At 50.3% G+C, this 22671-nt stretch overlaps 1 protein-coding gene across 4 annotated transcripts in view; it reads right to left on the bottom strand.

Moving 5' to 3' along the window:
* Nucleotides 1-22671, bottom strand: part of LOC122544389 (arrestin red cell) — a 131046-nt gene that overhangs the window by 52823 nt on the left and 55552 nt on the right. Inside the window, exon 1 of one of the 4 annotated variants that reach the window (XM_087983026.1) lies at nucleotides 21839-21858. The exons of the other annotated variants lie outside the window; for them this stretch is intronic. Coding sequence (XP_087839152.1) covers nucleotides 21839-21843 — 5 coding nt within the window. The 5' untranslated portion in view covers nucleotides 21844-21858. Of the gene's footprint in view, nucleotides 1-21838; nucleotides 21859-22671 lie in introns of those variants that run through there. 4 annotated transcript variants of the gene reach the window in all.

Raw genomic sequence — 22671 nt, 5'->3', positions numbered from 1 at the left:
GTTAGAGGTAGGAGTTGGGGGCCAAAGGAGAGAAAGCGGGGAAACAAGGGATTGAGTTGGATAATCAGCTATGATCCAAAAGAACGGCATGAAGGGCTGAATGGCCTACTCCTCCTGACATTTTCAAAGCTCATGCGTGGAACCCTGTGCAGAGGGAGCCCGAGGCAATTCCCTCCGGCCAGTGATATCCCCAACGATGAGGAAGCACACTCCTGTTCGGATGGCGGGTTCTGTCGGCAGGGCAGCTAACCCTCAGTGGGTAAAGCACCGAGAGACTCAGTCTGGTTTGCACCCCTGCCCCCCTCCACCACCAAGAGACAGGGTCTGGAGACAGAACACAAAACAACACAAAACAGTACCGGCTCTTCGGCCCACGGTGTTGTATTGAGCATTTATCTTAATCTAAGATCAACCTAACCTACACACCCCTCAATTTACTGCCGTCCATGTGCTTGTCCAGCAGTCACTTAAACGGCCCTAATTTAGGGCGGCATGGTGGCTCTGTGGTTAGCACTGCAGTCTCACAGTGCCAGGGACCCGGGTTCGATTCCAACCTCAGGCGACTGTCTGTGTGGAGTTTGCACATTCACCCCGTGTCTGCGCGGGTTTCTTCCGGCTGCTCCGGTTTCCTCCCACAGTCTAAGGATGTGCAGGCCCAGTGAAATGGCCCTGCTAAATTGCCCATAGTCTTAAGTGTGTTAGTCAGAGGGAAATGGGACTGGTTGCGTTACTCTTCAGAGGGTCGACGTGGACTTGTTGAGCCGAAGGGCCTGTTTCCACATTGTAGTGTACCTAAAAAAATGTCTGTGACTACTACCACTGCTGGCAACACATTCCATACACCTCCCACTGTCTGCATAAAGAACCTGCCTCTGACATCTCCTCTAAACTTTCCTCCAATCACCTTAAAGTTATGCCCCCTTGTGACCACCTTTTCTGGGAACCGTCTCTGGCTGTCTACTCTCTCTTCGCCTCTCACTACCTTGTACACCTCTATCAAGTCACCTCTCTTCCTCCTCCTCTTCAGTGTGGAATACCCAACAACTCTTCATAAAACAAGCCCTCCAATTCAGGCAGCATCCTGGCAAAATCTCCTCTGCACCTTCTTTGAAGCGTCTACATCCTTCCTAGAATGAGTGGACCAGAACTGGACACAATATTCCAAGTGTGATCTAACCTGGGTTTCATTGAGCTGCAGCAAAACCTTGCGGCTCTTAAACTCAATCCCCTTGTTAGGGGACAGGACCGTGAGACACCAGGTTGCAAAAGGAGGCAGGAATGGCTGATCTGGGGATAATTCAGCCAAGCAGGGCGGTGTCTGCTCTGCAGTGGAACACACTGCTCTCAGACCCACATCTTAACACAGGATGCAACCAAAATAGAACTGGCCACGAGTGCTGACAGAGATAAGGCGTGGAGGAGGCGAGCTCAGTCACAGACAGCTCCAGAAGACCAGAGTCAGAGATGTACAGCTCAGAAACAGACCCTTCGGGTCCAAGCCGACCAGATATCCCAACCCAAGCTAGTCCCACCTGCCAGCACCCGGCCCATATCCCTCCAAACCCTTCCTATTCATGTACCCATCCAGATGCCTTTTAAATGTTGCAACTGCACCAGCCTCCACCACTTCCTCTGGCAGCTCATTCCATACACGTACCACCCTCTTTGTGAAAAAAAGTTGCCCCTTAGATCTCTTTGATATCTTTCCCCTCTCACCCTAAACCTATCCCCTCTAGTTCTGGACTTCCTGACCCCAGGAAAAAGACTTAGTCTATTTACCCTATCAATGCCCCTCATGATTTTAATAACCTCTGTAAGGTCACCCCTCAGCCTCCGACGCTCCAGGGAAAACAGCCCCAGCCTGTTCAGCCTCTCCCTATAGCTCAAATCCTCCAATCCTGGCAACATCCTTATAAAACTTTTTCTGAACCCTTCCAAGTTTCACAACATCCTTTCGATAGACCAGAATTGCACACAATATTCCAACAGTGGTCTAACCAATGTCCTGCACAGCCGCAACATTACCTCCCAACTCCTGTACTCAACACTCTGACCAATAAAGGAAAGCATACTAAACACCTTCTTCACTCTACTTGCGACTCCACCTTCAAGGAGCTATGAACCTGCACTCCAAGGTCTCTTTGTTCAGCACCACTCCCCATGACCTTACCATTAAGTGTAAAAGTCCTGCGAATATTTGCTTTCCCAAAATGCAGCACTTCACATTTATCTAAATTAAACTCCATTTGCCACCTCAGCCCATTGGCCCATCTGGTCCAGATCCTGTTGTAATCGGAGGTAACCTTCTGCGCTGCCCATTTTACCTCCAATTTTGGTGTCATCTGCAAACTTACTAACTGTACCTCTTATGCTCACATCCAAATCATTTATGTAAATAACAAAAAGTAGAGGACTCAGCACCCACCCTTGTGGCACTCCACTGGTCACAGGCGTCCAGTCTGAAAAACAACCCTCCACCACCACCCTGTCTTCTACCTTTGAGCCAGTTCTGTAACTAAATGGCTAGTTCTCCCTGTATTCCAGGAGATCTAACCTTGCTAACCAGTCTCCCATGGGGAACCTTGTTGAACGCCTTACTGAAGTCCGTATAGATCACATCTACTGCTCTGCCCTCATCAATCCTCTTTGTTACTTCTTCAAAAAACTCAATCAAGTTTGTGAGACATGATTTCCCACGCACAAAGCCTTGTTGACTATCCCTAATCAGTCCTTGCTTTTCCAAATACAAGTACGTCCTATCCCTCAGGATTCCCTCCAACAACTTGCCCACCACCGACGTCAGGCTCACCGGTCTATAGTTCCCTGGCTTGTCCTTACCACCTTTCTTAAACAGTGGCACCACGTTAACCAACCTCCAGTCTTCTGGCACCTCACCTGTGACTATCGATGATAAAAAAAATCTCAGCAAGAGGCCCAGCATTCCCTAGCTTCCCAGAGTTCTAGGGTACACCTGATTAGGTCCTGGGGATTTATACATTTTTATGCATTTCAAGACATTCAGCACTTCCTCTTCTGTAATATGGACATTTTTCAAGATGTCACCATATATTTCCCTACATTCTGTATCTTTCATGTCCTTTTCACAGTAAACACTGATGCAAAATACTCATTTAGTATCTCTCCCATCTCCTGCGGGTCTACACAAAGGCAGCCTTGCTGATCTTTGAGGGGTCCCTATTCTCTCCCTCGATACCCTTTTGTCGTTAATGTATTGGTAAAATCCTTTTGTATTCTTCTTAATTCTATTTTCCAAAGCGATCTCATGTCCCATTTTTGCCTTCCTGATTTACCTCTTAAGTATACTCCTACTTCCTTTATACTCTAAGGATTCACTCGATCTGTCCTGTCTATACCTGACATATGCTTCCTTCTTTTTCTTAACCAAACCCTCAATTTCTTTAGTCATCCAGCATTCCCTATAGTTACCAGCCTTCCCTTTCACTCTGACAGGAATGTACTTTCTCTGGATTCTTGTTATCTCATTTACGAAGGCTTCCCATTTTTCAGTCGTCCATTTACCTGTGAACATCCGCCCCCAATCAGCTTTCGAAAGGTCTTGCCTAATACCGTCAAAATTGGCGTTTCTCCAATTTAGAAATTCAACTTTTAGATCTGGTATATCCTTTTCCATCACTATTCCAAAGCTAATAGAATTATGATCGCTGGCCCCAAAGTGCTCCCCCACTGACACCTCAGTCACCTGCCCTGCCTTATTTCCCAAGAGTAGGTCAGGTTTTGCACCTTCTCTGGTAGGTACATCCACAAACTGAATCAGAAAATTGTCTTGTGGACACTTAAAAAAATTCCTCTCCATCTAAACCTTTAACACTATGGCAGTCCCAGTCTATGTTTGGAAAGTTAAAATCCCCTTCCATAACCACCCTATTATTCTTACAGATAGCTGAGATCTCCTTACAAGTTTGTTTTGCAATTTCCCTCTGACTATTGGGGGGTCTATAACACAATCCCAATAAGGTGATCAACCCTTTCTTATTTCTCAGTTCCACCCAAATGACTTCCCTGGATGTATTTCCGGGAATATCCTCCCTCAGCACAGCTGTAATGCTATCCCTTATCAAAAATGCCACTCCCCCTCCTCTCTTGCCTCCCTTTCTGTCCTTCCTGTAGCATTTGTATCCTGGAACATTCAGCTGTCAGTCCTGCCCATCCCTGAGCCATGTTTCTGTAATTGCTATGATATCCCAGTCCCATGTTCCTAACAATGCCCTGAGTTCATCTGCCTTCCCTGTTAGGCCTCTTGCATTTGAAATAAATGCAGTTTAATTTATCAGTCCTACCTTGTCCCTGCCTGCCCTGACTGTTTGACTTGCCTTTGCTCTCAACTGTACCAGTCTCAGATTGATCTCTTGCCTCACTACCTCAGATATGTACTGCTGAGGCTGCATAAGGTTCTGGTCAACTAGGAGAAAGTGAGGACTGCAGATGCTGGAGTACCAGAGTTGAAAAATGTGGTGCTGGAAAAACACAGCATGCCAGGCAACATCCGAGGAGCAGGAGAATCAACGTTTCAGGCATAAGCCCCTCTTAAGAAGGGCTTAAGCCTGAAACGTTGATTCTCCTGCTTCTCGGATGCTGCCTGGCATGCGGTGTTTTTCCAGCACCACATTTTCAACTAAGGTTCTAGTCAGACCACATTTGGAATACCGTGAGCAGTTTTGGGCCCCGTATCTAAGGAAGATGTGCAGGCCTTGGTGAGGTGGTGGGGGTGCGGTGGGGTGGGGGCGCAGGGAGCCAGAGGAGGTTTACAAGAATGATCCCGGGGGTGAAGGGCTTGTCACATGGGGAGTGGTGGAGGACTCTGGGCCTGTACTCGATGGAGTTTAGAAGGATGGGGGTGGGTGGGATCTGATTGAAACTTACCGAATACTGAGAGGCCTGGATAAAGTGGACGTGGAGAAGATGTTTCCACTAGTATTGAATAGCGGAGTTGGGAGGTCATGTTGTGGCTGTACAGGACATTGGTTAGGCGACTTTTGGAATATTTTGTGCAATCCTGGTCTCCCTCCTCGAGGAAGGATGTTGTGAAACTTGAAAGGGTTCAGAAAAGATTTACAGGGATGTTGCCAGGGTCGGAGGATTTGAGCCTGAACAGGTTGGGGCTGTTTTTCTTGGAGCGTCGGCGGCTGAGAGGTGACCTTTTAGAGGTTTATAAAATCATGAGGGGCATGGATAGGATAAATAGACAAGGTGGGGGAGTCCAGAACTGGAGGGCATAGGTTTAGGGTGAGAGCGTGGAAAGGCATAAAAGGGACCAGAGGGGCAACTTTTTCACACAGAGGGTGGTGCGTGTATGGAACAAGCTGCCAGAGGAAGTGGTGGAGAATGGTACAATTACAACTTTTTAAAGGCATCTGGATGGGTATATGAATAGGAACGGTTTGGAGCTCCTCAGAAGTGAGTTCTGCTGCAGTGGTCTTATTTCTTTCCTATAAAAAGGAAGGGCCTGAGGGCATTAGACATTTCTCCAACTATCACTAACAGCTTCATAGCCGTCATTACTCAGTAATTGGTAATTAACTCCTACGTCTCCCAGGTGTCAGACCGGGCATTCCAATCACTAATCTAGTGACATTACCAATGTAAATAAAGTGACAAAGATGTTCGGCGCCTCATTTTCCGCTTGGGGGACCCTGCAGCCATCAGGACTCAATATGCAGTTCAGTAATTCTCGGGCCTGAAAACTTCCTTCTGTGTCCTTTACCCAGCCCCACAGCCCGGGCCCTGTTACCATCTCAGCTGCTCTCTTCACAGCCAATGGGTTCTCACCCCACTCATGGTCCCCATTAGCAGCTGTTTTAGATTAGATTCAATTCCCTACAGTGTGGAAACAGGCCCTTCGGCCCAACAAGTCCACACCGACCCTCTGAAAAGCAACCCACCCAGACCCATTCCCTTACATTTACCCCTGACTAATGCGCCTAACACTACGGGCAATTTAGCATGGTGGACTGTGGGAGGAAACCGAAGCACCCAGAGGAAACCCACGCAGACACGGGGAGAATGTGCACGTAATTCCCTGAGGCGGGAATTGAACCTGGGTCCCTGGTGTTGTGAGGCAGCAGTGCTAACCACTGAGCCACTGTGCTGTCCTGTTGATTCTCCCTGGCTCACTATTATCCATCCTTTTGTCTGGTGGACTGCTGCTCTCACTCTCTCTCTCTCTCTCTCTCTCTCTCTCTGGGCTACCAGAAGGATGTTGTGAAACTTGAAACGGTGCAGAAAAGATTTACAAGGATGTTGCCAGGGTTGGAGGGTTTGAGTTACAGGGAGAGGCTGAATAGGCTGGTGCTGTTTTCCCTGGAGCGTCAGAGGCTGAGGGGCATGGATTGGGTGAATACTCAAGGTCTTTTTCCCCCAGGGTAGGGGGTTTCTAAAACTGGAGAGGCGTAAGTTTAAGATGAGAGGGGACAGATAAAAAAGGGACCTAAGGGGCAACCTTTTCAGGTAGGGGGTAGTACGTGTATGGAATGCCAGGGGAAGTGGTGGAGGCTGGTACAATGACAACATTTAAAAGGCAACTGGATGGGTATATGAATAAGAAGGGATATGGGCCAAGTGCCGGCAAATGGGACTAGATTAATTGAGGATATTTGGTTGGCATGGAGTGGATGGACCCAAGGGACTGTTTCCATGCTGTATGGTTCGGTGACTCTAATGTTTACCCCCCTCCTCCCCAACATAAACACCAACCTTTTCCGAGCTACAATCAGTTCTGATAGGTCACTGAACCCGAAATGTTAACTCAGCTTCCTTTTTCTCTCTCTCTCGCTTTCTGTCTCCATCTCTCCACACAATTTTCCGTTTGTGACAAAGATTTTATCGGTTCAGCTGTGGATTTCCCTAAAAATTTGCATCCCTCCCTCCGAGAGAGCTGGCCATGCAAAACTAAATGCGGTTTTTAATGAAACGATTACCAACACTTCTGCAGCTTGCACACTGCTTCATTCAGAGATCACGGAAGCGTGTTAATGACCTTGCTCGACAGAATGCTGGCTCATCAGTGTCAAGTTCAAAAGGATTGAGACCCCAACAGTTTACCTGGATTTTTCTTTTTTAAAAAATTAAAAATAACCACACACAACAAAAACCCATGCAGGTTTTCCAAACCCTGGCCTCAAGCGTCAGAGTATGGCACAATGGGAAGTCTCCTTGCCTCAGAGAGGGAAGGACGTGCTTTCAGGAGGGGTCTGTGCCAGGGCATGGCCTTTTGGATAAAATGCTAAATCAGAAACAGTCTACCCCACCTCAGGACTGCCCACTGTCAGAAATAGGAACAGGATTAGGCCATTTGGTCGCTCGACCACTCAAACAGGAGCTGAGCTGCACATCCACTGTCCCTGAGCAAACCCCCTTGATCCCCTGACAGAATCATAGAATCCCGACAGTGTGGAAACAGGCCCTTCAGCCCAGCAAATCCACACTGGCCCTCTGAGGAGTATCTGCCATTCCCTGACCCTGTTACTCTACATTTACCCCTGACTAATACCTGGCCCCCTCGACCCAGGGGGGGGGGGGGGGGGAAGGGGGGGGAAAGAGGAGGAGGGGGGGGAAAGAGGAGGAGGGGGGGAAAGAGGAGGGGGGGGGGAAAGAGGAGGGGGGGGGGGAAAGAGGAGGGGGGGGAAAGAGGAGGGGGGGGGAAAGAGGAGGGGGGGGGAAAGAGGAGGGGGGGGGAAAGAGGAGGGGGGGGAAAGAGGAGGGGGGGGAAAGAGGAGGGGGGGGAAGAGGAGGGGGGGGAAGAGGAGGGGGGGGGAAGAGGAGGGGGGGGAAGAGGAGGGGGGGGAAGAGGAGGGGGGGGAAGAGGAGGGGGGGGGAAGAGGAGGGGGGGAAGAGGAGGGGGGGGAAGAGGAGGGGGGGGAAGAGGAGGGGGGGGGGGAAAGAGGAGGGGGGGGGGGAAAGAGGAGGGGGGGGGAAAGAGGAGGGGGGGGGAAAGAGGAGGGGGGGGAAAGAGGGGGGGGGGGAAGAGGGGGGGGAAGAGGGGGGGGAAGAGGAGGGGGGGGGGAAGAGGAGGGGGGGGGGAAGAGGAGGGGGGGGGGAAGAGGAGGGGGGGGGGAAGAGGAGGGGGGGGGGAAGAGGAGGGGGGGGGAAGAGGAGGGGGGGGGGAAGAGGAGGGGGGGGGGAAGAGGAGGGGGGGGGAAGAGGAGGGGGGGGAAGAGGAGGGGGGGAAGAGGAGGGGGGGGAAAGAGGAGGGGGGGGAAAGAGGAGGGGGGGGAAGAGGAGGGGGGGAAGAGGAGGGGGGGAAGAGGAGGGGGGGAAGAGGAGGGGGGGGAAGAGGAGGGGGGAAAGAGGAGGGGGGAAAGAGGAGGGGGGGAAGAGGAGGGGGGGAAGAGGAGGGGGGGGAAGAGGAGGGGGGGAAGAGGAGGGGGGGAAGAGGAGGGGGGGAAAGGGGATGAGGGGGGAAAGGGGATGAGGGGGGGAGAGGAGGGGGGGGAGAGGAGGGGGGGGGAAGAGAGGGGGGGGGAAGAGGAGGGGGGGGAAGAGGAGGGGGGGGAAGAGGAGGGGGGGGAAGAGGAGGGGGGGGAAGAGGAGGGGGGGGAAGAGGAGGGGGGGGAAGAGGAGGGGGGGGAAGAGGAGGGGGGGGAAGAGGAGGGGGGGGAAGAGGAGGGGGGGGGAAGAGGAGGGGGGGGAAGAGGAGGGGGGGGGAAGAGGAGGGGGGGGGAAGAGGAGGGGGGGGGAAGAGGAGGGGGGGGAAGAGGAGGGGGGGAAGAGGAGGGGGGGGAAGAGGAGGGGGGGGAAGAGGAGGGGGGGGAGAGGAGGGGGGGGAGAGGAGGGGGGGGGAGAGGAGGGGGGGGAGAGGAGGGGGGGGGGAGAGGAGGGGGGGGGGAGAGGAGGGGGGGAAAGGGGATGAGGGGGGAAAGGGGATGATGGGGGAAAGAGGAGGAGGGGGGAAAGAGGAGGGAAGAGGAGGAGGAGGGAAGAGGAGGGGGGGGCGAAGAGAGGGGGCAGAGGAGGGGGGGGGGAAGAGGAGGGGGGGGGAGAAGAGGGGGGGAAAGAGAGAGAGAGAGAGAGAGGTGGGGGGGCCAAAGAGAGAGAGAGAGGAGGGGGGGTGGGGCAAAGAGAGAGGAGGGGGGGGGGGCAAGAGAGAGAGAGAGAGGGGGGGGGGGGGGGGAGGCAGACACAGACACAGAGACAGAACACCATCCTAATGCTTGGCTATATTTTCATGTTTCCCTTCTGAAGTATCACTCATGTCTAATTGACAAGTTGGAAAACACAGCGAGAAATCTGTGGAATGCCCCAGCAACCAGATCCTCTTCCTGATCAGATCCCAGGACCAACACATTTATCGGAAAGCTGGTGGGAGTGGAAGTTTCAGAGGGAGAGATTCCGGGATGTTGGACACATCCATCGCTCCCGCAATGGCGCAATGGTCCAGATCATCTGTTTACAGTGATACTGGCTGAGGGATAGAATCCTCAAGGGCCCTTATGGTGACAGTGGTAGCGTCCCTACCTCGGAGCCAGGAGGCCCGGTTTCAGATCCCACCTGCTCCAGAGGGCGTGGTATAACATCTCTGACCAGGTTAAAAGCTTTCTCTTGGAACTCAAAACAGTAACTGACATCCACTGCTCATTTGCCAATACGGACCACATTTAATCTGAAAGATCGGGTGTTCTGATAGTGGTATCAGTGAAAGGACAATGGTACACAGTCAGGAGGGCTGTTATTATTTCAGCACATATTAAAGAAACACTGACAAACACTGGGTGATGGATAAGGGTCAGGGACTAGAAACCTGCCCGTTGCTAGCAGATTGTACAGTCATTGAGGTAGCTATGGTGGTGACCCTATTTTCACAGATCACTCCTGGGATGTAGGCAGCGCTTGCTGGGCACAGCATTTACTGCCCCATTCCTAATTGCCCCTCGACAAGGTGGGGGTGAGCTGCCTTCCTGAACAGGGACACCCACACAGTGGCCTTTTGTACTTAAGAGTTTGACCCAGCGACTCTGAAGGAATGGTCGACACATTTCCTAATTTGGGCAGTTCAGCCAATCTCTCCAAAACCCCAAATTAACCCACATTCCCCACATACCAATCCCCTTGCGATAAAAGGGTAGCGTACCATTTGACCTTGCTAATCACTCACTTGGAAGTTCCATTACGGGACTGCAGGACATCAGCTCAAGCACAGTGCTACTGTTGTGAATATCCCCCATGCCGCGTCCCTCAGAGGCCAGTCTCAGACAGCATCTTAACAAACCCGAGAGACAAGTGGACGGTATGGGGAGGGTATGCCAGCGGTATGGAACCCAGGGTTTCTGAAAGCACAGATCTGCCTTCCCGCAAATCGAAATAAATCTGTTCTTCGCTGTATTAAGGTGAGAGGAGAAAGATTCAGGAAAGACAGGGGAGGGGGGTGGTTTTAAAACACACAGTGCGGTTGTTGTGAGGAATGAACTTCCAGAGGAAGTAATAGATATGGGTACAGTTAGTGTTTAAAAGACATTTGGATAAGTACATGAATAGGAAAGGTTTGGAGGGGTGTGGGCCAGGAGCAGGCAAGTGGGACTGGTTAGTTTGGGATTATGGGCAGCAGGGGCTGGTTGGGCCAAAGGGTCTCTTGCTGTGCTATATGGATCTAGTGATCATACAATATGCACCCTTTAATTGCAGGGAGCAATCCAGCTGTACCACCTTCAATGCAAACATATCCTTCTCGACCAGTTAGCTCAGTTGGTTGGATGGCTGGTTTGCGATGAAGAGTGATACCAAAGGCATGGGTTCGATTCCTGCACCAACCAAGGTTACCATGAAGCACTCTCCTTCTCAACTCTCCCCTCGCCTGAGGCATGGTGGTCCTCACCAGCTGTTTCTCTCCCTCTAATGGGAGAGCAAACTTGTGGTCATAGAGTCACAGAGATGTACAGCAGGGAAACAGACTCTTCAGTACAACTCGTCCATGCCGACCAGATATCCTAAATTAATCCAGACCCATTTGCCAGCACTTGGCCCATATCCCTCTAAACCTTTCCTATTCATATGCCCTGTCCAGATGCCTTTTAAATTTTGTCATTGTACCAGCCTCCACCACTCCCTCTGACAGCTCATTCCATACACACATCACCGTTTGCATGTAAAGGTTGCCCCTTTGGTCCTTTTTAAATCTTTCACCTCTCACCTTAAACCAACACCCTCCAGTTTTAGACTCCTCTACCCTAGGAAAAAGACCTTGGCTGTTCACCTATCCATGCTCCTCAACTTTTTACATATCCATAAGGTCTCCCAGATCTGAATTTTTGTCGCTAGACTTGTTCATTTCATGTTTCCTCCTACAATCTGATGATGTGCAGGTTAGGGTGGATTGGCCGTGCAGAGTTGCCCCATGGTGTCCAGGGATGTGCAGGTTAGGGTGGATTGGCCGTGCAGAGTTGCCCCATGGTGTCCAGGGATGTGCAGGTTAGGGTGGATTAGCTGTGCTGAGTTGCCCCATAGCGTTCAGGGATGTGCAGGTTAGGGTGGATTGGCTTTTCTGAGTTGCCCCATAGAGTCCAGGGATGTGCAGGTTAGGGTGGATTGGCAGTGCTAAATCGTCCCATAGCATTCAGGGATGTGCAGGTTAGGGTGGATTGGCCTTGCTGAGTTGCCACATAGTGCCCAGGGACGTGCAGGTTCGGGTGGACTGGCCGTGGGAAATGCAAGGTTATAGGGATAGCTTAGGAGAGTGAGAGTGAGTCAGGGTGGGATGCTCCTCAGAGGGTTGGTGTGGACTTGTTGGGTCTAATGGCCGGCCCCCATGCTGTAGGGATTCTATGTTTCTGCCATCTACAGGAAGCAGAGTGCTCAGGAAATTCATGAAAGCCTCCCGGATCACAAGGGGTGCTATGCAAATGCACAATTGCTCTCCTCTAACTGGCCTCTTGGAGAGTAAAGCTGAAGAGCAGCAAAGAAAGATGAGTGGTCAATAAAACAGCTCCAAAAGTTAAAAAAAAAGACCAGCACATTTTCTGCAACAAGTGTGAGGCTTCTGTGGTTGAAGTGACAACAAATGGCGAGGGGGCTATGTACAGCTCAGCAGATACCAGTCACACCTTCCTGTTAAAAAAAAAATCACACTGTACCCACCCCTCCAACAGGTGCAACAAGATCCGACTGCCACTATCGATTGGAGAGCAGGGTTAATCTTTACCGATCAGTCACAAGTCTCACACACACACACTGCAAACTCTAGCTTATCAACTCCAACGCTGCACACAGCTGCTGATTGCTAGGAGCTGCCTGCTTGATGTGAAAGGCACTACGGCGTTACACACCATAAGAATATCCTTAAGAATTTGCATTGACCATTCTGTACCCAGGCACCTCCAATGGTGTCAAAAGTGGCGACGTGTAAACCTTTCCCTGTGCTCACATGACTACATGTGACGAATAAATCTAATCCATTCTGATGTAACGACATGTGAGTTCTATTTGCCGGGAGCATTCTGCAGCAACCTTGCACTTTCCCTCACTCCTTATTCCCCCTTCTCATGAGTGAATGCATGAGGGAGAGGTAGACAGAGTTTGACCACATGAGTGTGTGTATCCAGGTGTTTGCATGTGAGAGAGAGTGACTGAATACACGAGAGTGTGAGGGTCAGAGAAAGTGAATGTACAGATGGGAGAGACCAAGTGTGTCAGTGTGAGAGAATCAGCAAATGTGTGTGTACAGAGGCGTGGTGTACATGTGTCTGTGTAGGGGTGTGCGTGTGTATACAGAGGTGTGTTGTACATCTGTGTGTAGGGATACGCGTGTGTAGAGGTGTGGTGTACACACATGTGTAGGGGTACACGTGTGTATACAGAGGTGATGTACATGTGTGTGTAGGGATGCACGTGTGTATACAGAGGTGTGATGTACGTGTGTGTAGGGATGTGCGTGTATACACAGATGTGACGTGTATATGCTTGTGTAGGGATTCATGTATGTATACAGAGGTGTGATGTGCATGAGTATGTAGGGGTATGCATGAGTAAACAGTGGTGCGATGTGTGTGCGTGCGTGTGTGTGTCAGAGTACACAATGGTGTGATGTGTGCACGGGTGCATACATACGTGTGAGTGTGTACAGAGGTGTGATGTGTGTAAAAGTGTGTGGGGGTATACAGAGGGGTATGTGCACACACGTGCACAAGAGTCTGTCTGAGTATGTGTGTGCACGTAAGTGTGTGTGTGTAGGAGTGTGCATGAGTTAGTGAGTGAGCGAGGGTGTTACTGGGAATGTGTGACTGAGCAAGTGGGGAATCTCAGAATAAGTAAAGGTCGTTGAGTGAAGGTGGATGTGCAGTCCGTGCTAAATGCCAGTAGCTGACAGTTAGCACTGAGTGAGGCAGTTGCCACTCTCAGGTTGGGAGGCAGCCAGGACTGCACCTGAACTCGCTGGTTGGGTTGGTAACTGGAGCTCACCCCATCACCATCATTCGTTCAGCTGGGACACCACCTCGGCTGTCCTGTTCAATACGTATCCCTCAACAGCACACGGAATGGGTGCTCTGGGTGTTATCACTCACCCTTTGTCCAAGGGTCATAGAGTCGTACAGTACAGAAACAGACCCTTCGGTCCAACTCATCCATGCCGACCAGACCTAGTTAATCCAGTCCCTTTGTCTGCACTTGGCCCACATCCCTCTAAACCCTTCATATTCATATGCCCATCCAGATGCCTTTTAAATGTTGTTATTGTACCAGCCTCCACCACATCCACATCTACCTGAAAAAGTTGCCCCTTAGGTCCCTTTCAAAGCTTTCCCCTCTCACCTTAAACCTATAGCCCTCTAGTTCTGGGCTCCCCCACCCCACCTTGTCTATTTATCCTATCCATGCCTCTCATGATTTTATAAACCCCTCAGCCTCCGATGCTCCAGGGAAAAAACTCCCAGCCTATTTAACCTCTCCCTATAGCTCAAACCCTCCATTCCCAGTAGCATTCTGGTAAATCTCTTCTGAACCCCCTCCAAGCTTAATAATATACTTCTTATAACAGGGCGCTCAAAACTGGACACAGTACTCCAGAAGAGGCCTCACTAATGTCCTGTACAACCTCAACATAACGTCCCAACTCGTACACAGTTAGATTAAAAGTTTTATTCAAAATTGAAGATTGATTCAGAATTTAAACCCCACCAGCAGCTGTGGGTGGGACTTGAACCTGTCAAAGTAATTTCTTGTCTGTGGAGAGCTCCTAGTCTGGGGTCTCCAGATGACTGCTACACCACACTGACAGTAATTACGCTTCAGAAAGCACTTCACTGGCCACAAAATGCTCAGCAAAGCTCGCTGGTTGTGAGAGGCACTACATAAATGCAAGTGTTTCGCTAAGCCTTTCCCCCCCACCCCCCAGGAGTTTGCACAGCCGATGAATGGGGAGGGAGGGATGTGTCCAGTTACGATGCTGTGATTGTTGTTGAGTGCTGGAATGGGATCAGCTGTTTCTTGTCAGTCTACGCCATTTCTGTGTCACTATGAAGTTGATGGGACTACATGCTCATGGTGAAAACAACACCAGCCCGTGCGTCATTGCAAGTATTTTAAGGGCTTAATTTTCTTTTCCAAAACATGTGTGTTTCGTCAAGCTTGTTTAGAGTCTGAAGTATAGCTATGTTCACCCAGAATCAATATACACACGCACAGACAGAGACAGACATGCTGAGCGTGACACAGATAGAGCAACACAGTGTGACACACACAGACAGAGAGACAGACACACAGACAGAAACCAGAGGGAGAGACACAGAAAGACACACACACACACACAGAAAGACAGAGACACAGAGAGACAGAGAAAGACAGCGAGAGGGACAGACTTATTCCCACAGCCACAAACACAATATTAATCCCTCAAGCCACCTTGCTTTGTCAGAGAAAAAAAAGAGAAAATGTAATCTGGTGGTGATCACCTTGCTGTTTGTGGGATCTTGCTGTGTGAGATGAGGCCATTGCGTTTTTGACATTACAGCAGCGACTTGTGAACATCTGCGTGTTTGCTGAAGGTGCTACATCATGGCAGGTTATTTCTGTCTCTGCTGCACTGCGCCCCCCGCTCCATTCTCTCCTCCTCCAACACCACCATAATAAAACTACTGGTAACGACCGAGTCTGTCCACCGAGATCCGACCAAGAGAGCAGGAGCGGATCATATGGTCAAGCCGTGCATAAAAGGGACCCATCAGCCCATTGCCTCTGTGCTGGTTGTTTGAGAAAACGGGGAGAGCGCGCGTGGGGGGGGGGGGGTAGAGGAAGACACACAGATAGAGACAGCGGGGCAGCATTACCAGGGAGGGAGGGAGTGAGGAGTCTTTCATGATGTTTGCAATGTTTCTGCAGGAACAAGTAGTATGAATGGCGGGGTCCCGGATGGTCTGGGCTGTGCACACAACCTCCTGTAGTTTCTCACGGGCCTGGGCAGAGCAGTTACTGTACCAGGCCATTAGGCACTGGGACAGTATGCTTTCTATGGTACGTCTGTACAAGTTGGTGAGGGTCCTTATGGACATGCCGAACTTTGTGAGCTGCCCGAGGAAAAGATGGCGTTGATATGCCTTCTTGATCGTTGCAGCTCCATGGGGAGTTCCAGGACAAATTGTTGGCTATTGTCATTGAGGAACCTGACATTTCCAAACCTCGCCACCTCAGCTCCGTAAGTGTAGATTAGATTAGATTAGATTACAGCGTGGAAACAGGCCCTTCGGCCCAACAAGTCCACACTGACCCGCCGAAGCGCAACCCACCCATACCCCTACATTTACCCCTTACCTAACACTACGGACAATTTAGCATGGCCAATTCACCTGACCTGCACATCTTTGGACTGTGGGAGGAAACCGGAGCACCCGGAGGAAACCCACACAGACACGGGGAGAATGTGCAAACTCCACACAGTCAGTAGCCTGAGGCGGGAATTGAACCCAGGTCTCTGGCGCTGTGAGGCAGCAGTGCTAACCACTGTGCCACCGTGCCGCCCTACGACGCTCCCACGAGGGGAAACAACCTCCCCCCCCCACCCCTGCCCAGTCCAGCCCCCTTGTACATTTCAATAAGATCACCGCTCATTCTTCAAAACTCCAATAGGTGCCTACTCAACCTCTTCTCATAAGACGGTCTCTCCATCCCTGGCATCAGCCGAGTGAATGTTCTCTGGACTGCCTCCTACAGCAATTTATCTTTCCTAGATACAGGGCCCCAAAAATGGTTCACAGCTTTCCAGCTGTGGTCTGACCAGTGGGTTTTGTAGCTTTAGCAAGTCTGCTGAAAGAACAAGCCCAGTTTACTGTAGTCTCTATCCCCTACAGCCTTCTCCATAACATTGACAGTCACATTCTGATATCCTTCCAAAGATAAAAAGCAACGCGTGGTTCAGAACTGGAGGTGCTGCTCCCACACAGTCAAAAAGCAACAATTCACTTAAACATCGCATCCTTACTTTTGTCTTTTCTGCTCGTACAGCTAACATTTTAATAACTACGAGAACAGGAGTGCGCCATAAACGTTCAAATGTTCTGGATAAGCTAGAGTCAGAGAGAGAGGTACTGCATGGAAACAGACCCTTCGGCCCAACGCGTCCACGCTGACCAGATATCCCAACACAATCTAGTCTCACTTGCCAGCACCCGGCCCATATCCCCCTCAATCTTTTCTGTTCACGGTGGTTCTGTGGTTAGCACTGCTGCCTCACAGCGCCAGGGAACTGGGTTCAATCCACACTTCGGGCGACTGTCTGTGTGAAGTTTGCACGTTCTCCCCATGTCTGCGTGGGTTTCCTCCCACAATCCAAAGATGTGCAGACCAGGTGAATTGGTCATGCTAAATGACCCATAGGGTTAGGTGCATTAGTCAGACAGAAATGGGTCTGGGTGGGTTACTCTTCAGAGGGTCGGTGTGGACTTGTTGGGCCGAAGGGCCCATTTACAGAATCTAATCTAATCTAAATCTAATCATTTATCCATCCAGACGCCTTTTAAATGGGGTCATTGTACCAGCCTCCACCACTTCCTCTGGCAGCTCATTCCATACACCGCACCACACTATGTGAAAAAGTTACCCCTTAGGTCCCTTTTAAATTTCTCCTCTTACACCCTAAACCTATGCCCCTCTAGTTCTGGACTCCCCGACTCCAGGGAAATGACATTGCCTATTTACCCTATCCATGCCCCTCATAATTATGTAAACCTCTATAAGGTCACCCCTCAGCCTCTGACGCTCCAGGGAAAACAGCCCCAGCCTGTTCAGCCTCTCTCTAGCTCAAACCCTCCAACTCTGGCAACATCCTTGTAAATCATTTCTGCATCCTTTCAAGTTTCACAACATCCTTCCGATAGGAGGGAGACCACAACTGAACACAATATTCCAAAAGTGGCCGAAATAATATCCTGTACAGCCGTAACATGACCTCCCAACCCCTGTACTCAATGTTCTGACCAATGACGACAAGTGTACCAAGCGCCTTCTTTACTACCCTGTCGACCTGGGACTCCATTTCAATGAAAACATAAAAACACACTCCAAGAAATAGAAATACAATGCAGGGGGAATACACATCACAGTTATACTTTATCACAGCCAAAGTCACTTAAATAATAATACACTTTTGCCTTAAATAAAACTTACTGGCAGAGAGCCTTCTCACTCACACCCTCACCAGACTTCTGAGATTGCAGTATTTGAGGAGAAAGTGACTCGGAATTGAATCAGGTGTTAGTATTTCATATGGCCATTCCAACACCATTGATATCGAGATCAATAAAACAAAACTAACAATCGGTCAGAATAGTCCAGTAAACTTTGCAGTGCTTGAGGTATGCATTTCTTGCCGGTTTAATCAAGAATGCCAGCTCGTAAGGTGCCACTTAAGGTAAAGTTTGCTGTGTCTACTTATAAAGCCACAGATACCTTACAAGTTTGCACATGTGCACACAGAAGACAAACTGCTCTAAACATGTTCTGAGGATCACATCCTTCAGAAAACTGGCCAGCATAATCAAGGATCAGACTGCTCCAACATCCCGACTCATTCTATTGAGCGCTGCAACAGAACAGAGTCTGTAAATACTCAGAACATGCGAAAACATCGTTCCTGTATTCATTCCCCATTGCCCTTTCTCAATAGAGAGCTTGGTTCATGAAACAACTGCACCTTTATTCCAGAGCATCAGATGTTGCATTGCCACACACACACACACGCACTCTCTCTCCAGAGGGCAGGGTCGCTGAGACTTTAAGCAGCAAAATCAAATGCACACTGCGATCAGATGCCCCGGATAGGATGCTCAACATGAGTGGCTTGAAAATATGGTGAACTACTTTTTTTTATTTGAAGGGCCTGTCTCGTATATTCACTGCTGTATCATTTGTGCGTGGAACATGCTGTATGACTCTCCGACTCGAGGCCTCTCAGTACCTTTAAGAGATAAGCTGGTGATATAATCACTATTACAGCATGTGATCTCGAGGATGCAGGCAGTCCCTGGGGTGTGAACGAGTTCCATTCGGGAACCTCGTACCTTTTTACAAGTTATATGAGGGGCCATGTCTACTGGATCATTGCAGGCTGAGGGATGAGAGCATGGAGAGGGTAAAGAGACAAGGATTGCTCCCCACCCCACCCCACCCTGTAGGCAAGTCCAAAGCTGGAGGACATAGGTTTAAGGTGAGATGGGAAAGGGGCCTGAGGGGCAACTTTTTCCCCCAGAGGGTGGTGCTTGTGTGGAACAAGCTGCCAGAGGAAGTGGTGGAGGCAGGTACAATTACAACATTTAAAAGGCATCTGGATGGGTACATGAATAGGAAAGGTTTAGAGGGATATGGGCCAAATGCTGACAAATGGGACTAGGTTAATTTAGGATATCTGGTCAGCATGGACATGTTGGACCGAAGGGTCTGTTTCCATGCTGCTTCCAAACCCCTGACCTCTTGTATCTTGAAGGAAGAAGGGCAACAGATACATGGGAACACCACCCCCTACAAGTTCCCCTCTGAGCCACTCACCATCCTGACTTGGAAACACGGCCGTCCCTTCACTGTCGCTGGGTCAAAATTCTGCAATTCCCTCCCTAATGACACTGCGGGTGGACTGCAGCGGTTCTAGGCAGCAGCTCACCCCCATCTTCTCAAGGGGCAACTAGGGACGAGCAATGAATGCTGGTCCCAGTCAGCGACACCCGTGTCCTACTAAAAAATAGTACAAGACCTAACCCTCAACAGCGCTCTACAGTAAAGAATGCCACAGATTGTGATTTTGCAGAAGATTTGCAGCTCAGCTTGAGGTTCAAGTTGTACGCTTGCTCACTGAGCTGGTAGGTCTGTTCTCAGATGTTTCGTCATCATGCTAAGTTCCATCCACAGATTCACTCCCCTCTTCAGAGAAAGGTAATTCTTCCTCATCTTGGTCTTAAATAGGTGACCCCTTCCTTTTGTCTGACATTCATTCAGTGGATGTGGGTATCTCAGGCAGGGACAGCACTCATTGCCTGTCCCTAGTTGCCCTTGAGAAGGTGGGTGGTGAGCTGCCTTCTTGAAACACTGTCGCCCATGCGGTGAGACTTGGTGGGGTGATACCTTGGAGTGGTGGAGAATTCAGAGGAGTTGACACCTTCACACCTCCCCCTCGTGGGGTGCAGAGGGTCGGTTGAGTTGATGGTGATAGTTTTGAGCTCTGCAGTAGCCTTTCCCAGCAGGTTATTACCCACAAACACTGACACTTACTCATGCTTTAACCAAGCGGCACAGTGGCTCAATGGTTAGCACTGCTGTCTCACAGCATCAGGGACCAGAGTTCGATTATGGTCTTGGGCGACTGCCTGTGTGGAGTTTGCACATTCTCCCAGTGTCAGTGCGAGCACCCTGCGGGCAATCTGATTTCCTCCCACAGTCCAATGACGTGTAGGTTAGGGTGGATTAGCCGTGTTAAATTGCAGTGATCAGGGATATGTAGGTCAGAGTAAATGGAGGGGATTGGGTCAGTGTGGACTTATTGGGCTGAAGGGCCTGTACCCACACTGTGGGGATTCTAGGAACAACAGACGTTCTAACAAAGATGCAACACAATTTCCAAGTCGTATTTAATTTGCGCTGATTCACAAGACCAGAGTGTCGCTGGGTGGGCCCAGCATTTATTGCCTGTCCCTAGTTGCCCCCTTGAGGGGGTGGGGTGAACTGCTTCCTTGAGCCGCTGCAGTCTGTGTGGTGAAGGGACACCCACACAGTGCCGTTAGGGAGGGAGAGCCAGGATGCTGACCCAGTGACGCTGAAGGAATAGCTGATATATTTCCAAGTCGGGATGGTGAAGGGGTCGGAGGGGAACTTGCAGGGGGGTGGAGTTCCTATGTATCGGCTGCCCTTGTGCTCCTTGATAGAGGTGGTCGTGGGTTTGGAAGGTAATCTAATGCAAAGCCACAAGACCTGAATGCCTTTTACCTGATGGCAATCTAATTCTGGGCAGCACAGTGGTTCAGAGGTTAGCAGGGCTGCCTCAGTGTCAGGGACACATTAGCAGCTACTGATTCTCTCAGGCTGACCCTGACCCCACTCTTGTGGCTGTCCACCTGCTACTCTCTCTCTCTCCAGGGTCCATCTCCCTCTCTCGCACATACACCAGCCATTTCCCAGCTGCAATCAGCTCTGAAGGAGGATCAGAACATTAATTCTCTTTTCCCTCATTCCACAGATGCTGCCAAACCCTGCTGAGTTTCTCCAGCAATTTCCAATTTTATTCATGCAGATATTCTGCCTCGCTCCCCACCGCTGCCTCAGGGCTCCCGCAGACAAATGTGTTTGGCTATTTTGTCTTAAGAAAAAAATGTTGCGGCGACGCTTTCGGAAGTCAACATGGGATAGATTTCTTACCACCTGGACCATCGCTCAACTAAGATGGCACAGATTACGTTCGGCCCCATTCCACCCGACCCGGCCAAAGATCTTTGGCGGATACAGGGACGTGCAGGTTAGGGTGGATTGGCCGTGCTAAATTACCCCATAGTGCCCAGGGAAGTGCAGGTTAGGGTGGATTGGCCATGGGGGATGCAGGGTTACAGGGATAAGGTAAGAGGGTGGGTCTGGGTGGGATGCTTTTCAGAGCATCGGTGCAGTCTCCACAGGCTGAATGGCCTCTTCCTTTAGCAATGCTCCCTTGGTCCTGTACTGGAACAGGCAACCTCGTTTACCTGCTGAAGAGTCTACTGCAGCATTACCCATTACTGTGGACTCTGTGCTGGTCAGGTTTACACTGGACTTGGGACTCAAAACAACTAAACAAAAATGAAACGCAGAAAGAGCTAGAAGCCTGACATATTGAAGCATGGAGCAGACATTTTAAAGCAGCAACCAGTCATGTACACAGAGACTGGCATCACTGTAAGACATGCAGCGCTCTGAGATGGCAATGCTGAACAGCATTCAGTAAAATGGAAAATCCCAAAAGCATCCCAAAGACCTGCAGCCACACCCACAACCAAGATAAAAGCCACAGGACCCAACATCTCCCGAGGTAAAAGGCCACAGCCACAGTTGTGGAAATGTTGAGAACCGGAATAGGGAGGCGGCCATCCAGCCTTTGGAACCTGCGCAACCAATGGGATCACAGCTGATCCCCCAACTCAGTCCCCTGCTCCTGCTTTCTCTCCCTATCCTTTGTTCCCATTAGCCCCAAGTGCTAGATCTAAACTCAATGTTCAATGCTTTGCTCTCCATCACCTTCCCTGGCAGGCAGCTGAACAATCTCCTCACCCTCTCTGGGTGAGAACATTTCTCCTTGGTCTCAGTCCAAAATAGCCCATCCCATATTCTGAGACTGAAAGAAGAACAGATCAATGGAATGAGAACCACTTACCCCATTCTCACATGCAACCACACTGTTTGACAGGTCCTGGCAGAATGATACTAGAATGATGTGCTAGTGTTTATATGGGTGGAGACACGCAAGAGCGAGAGAGATAGATCCACACAGTGACAGTGAGAGAAAAACACATACGGACACACAGCAAGACAAAGGCACAGAGCGCAAGAGGCAGAGAGAGAGAGAGAGAGAGAGAGACAGACGCTCACACAGACAGACAGAGAGGGAGAGGCAGAGCGCCTCAGAGAGAGGGAGAGGGAGGGGGAGGGGAAGAGGTGCTCAGTGAGAGGCTCACACAGTGAGTGAGTGAGTGAGTGAGTGAGTGAGTGAGTGAGCGAGCACGCAAACATGAGAAAAAGGGAGGGACAATTTATATATTTTTTCTTCAACTGTCTCTTGTGTCAGTTTGGAGACAGTTGGATCAACTAGTGGTAAGACTCAGAGTACACACCCACCCACCGCACATCTATCACACGATAAAGGAAGTGTGCCGTGACAAAGCGATACACACGTGAGCTCAACCAAGTTCATAACCATTTGTCTCATCCCACTTGGTGGTTGCTTGCTATATCCTGTGACTCTTCACACATGGTCTTCAACCCTCTGGCTGTGCTCCAAATGTAACCAGGCAATGAGCTGCCACCCCAGGCATCCACTGAGCTCCAGTTCCCAGGCTGATAGGGCCTTTCTGCCCCTGGTGGGAGAGATGCCAGTCAAGAGCTCGGGCCTTGGGAGGAAGTGGGGGGTCCTTGCATGGGACACAGTCCAGAGACAAAGCCCAGGAGGTGGGCATCGGCCAATTCCTGGGATGAAGGGGCTCATCTAAT

The sequence above is a fragment of the Chiloscyllium plagiosum genome, unplaced genomic scaffold, assembly GCF_037043375.1.
Source record: "Chiloscyllium plagiosum isolate Xiang-an unplaced genomic scaffold, Cpla_swu_hap1 HiC_scaffold_44, whole genome shotgun sequence".
NCBI lineage: Eukaryota > Metazoa > Chordata > Chondrichthyes > Orectolobiformes > Hemiscylliidae > Chiloscyllium > Chiloscyllium plagiosum.
The sequence above is the reverse complement of the archived record's forward strand: the minus strand, read 5'-3'. Positions and strand labels throughout refer to the sequence as shown.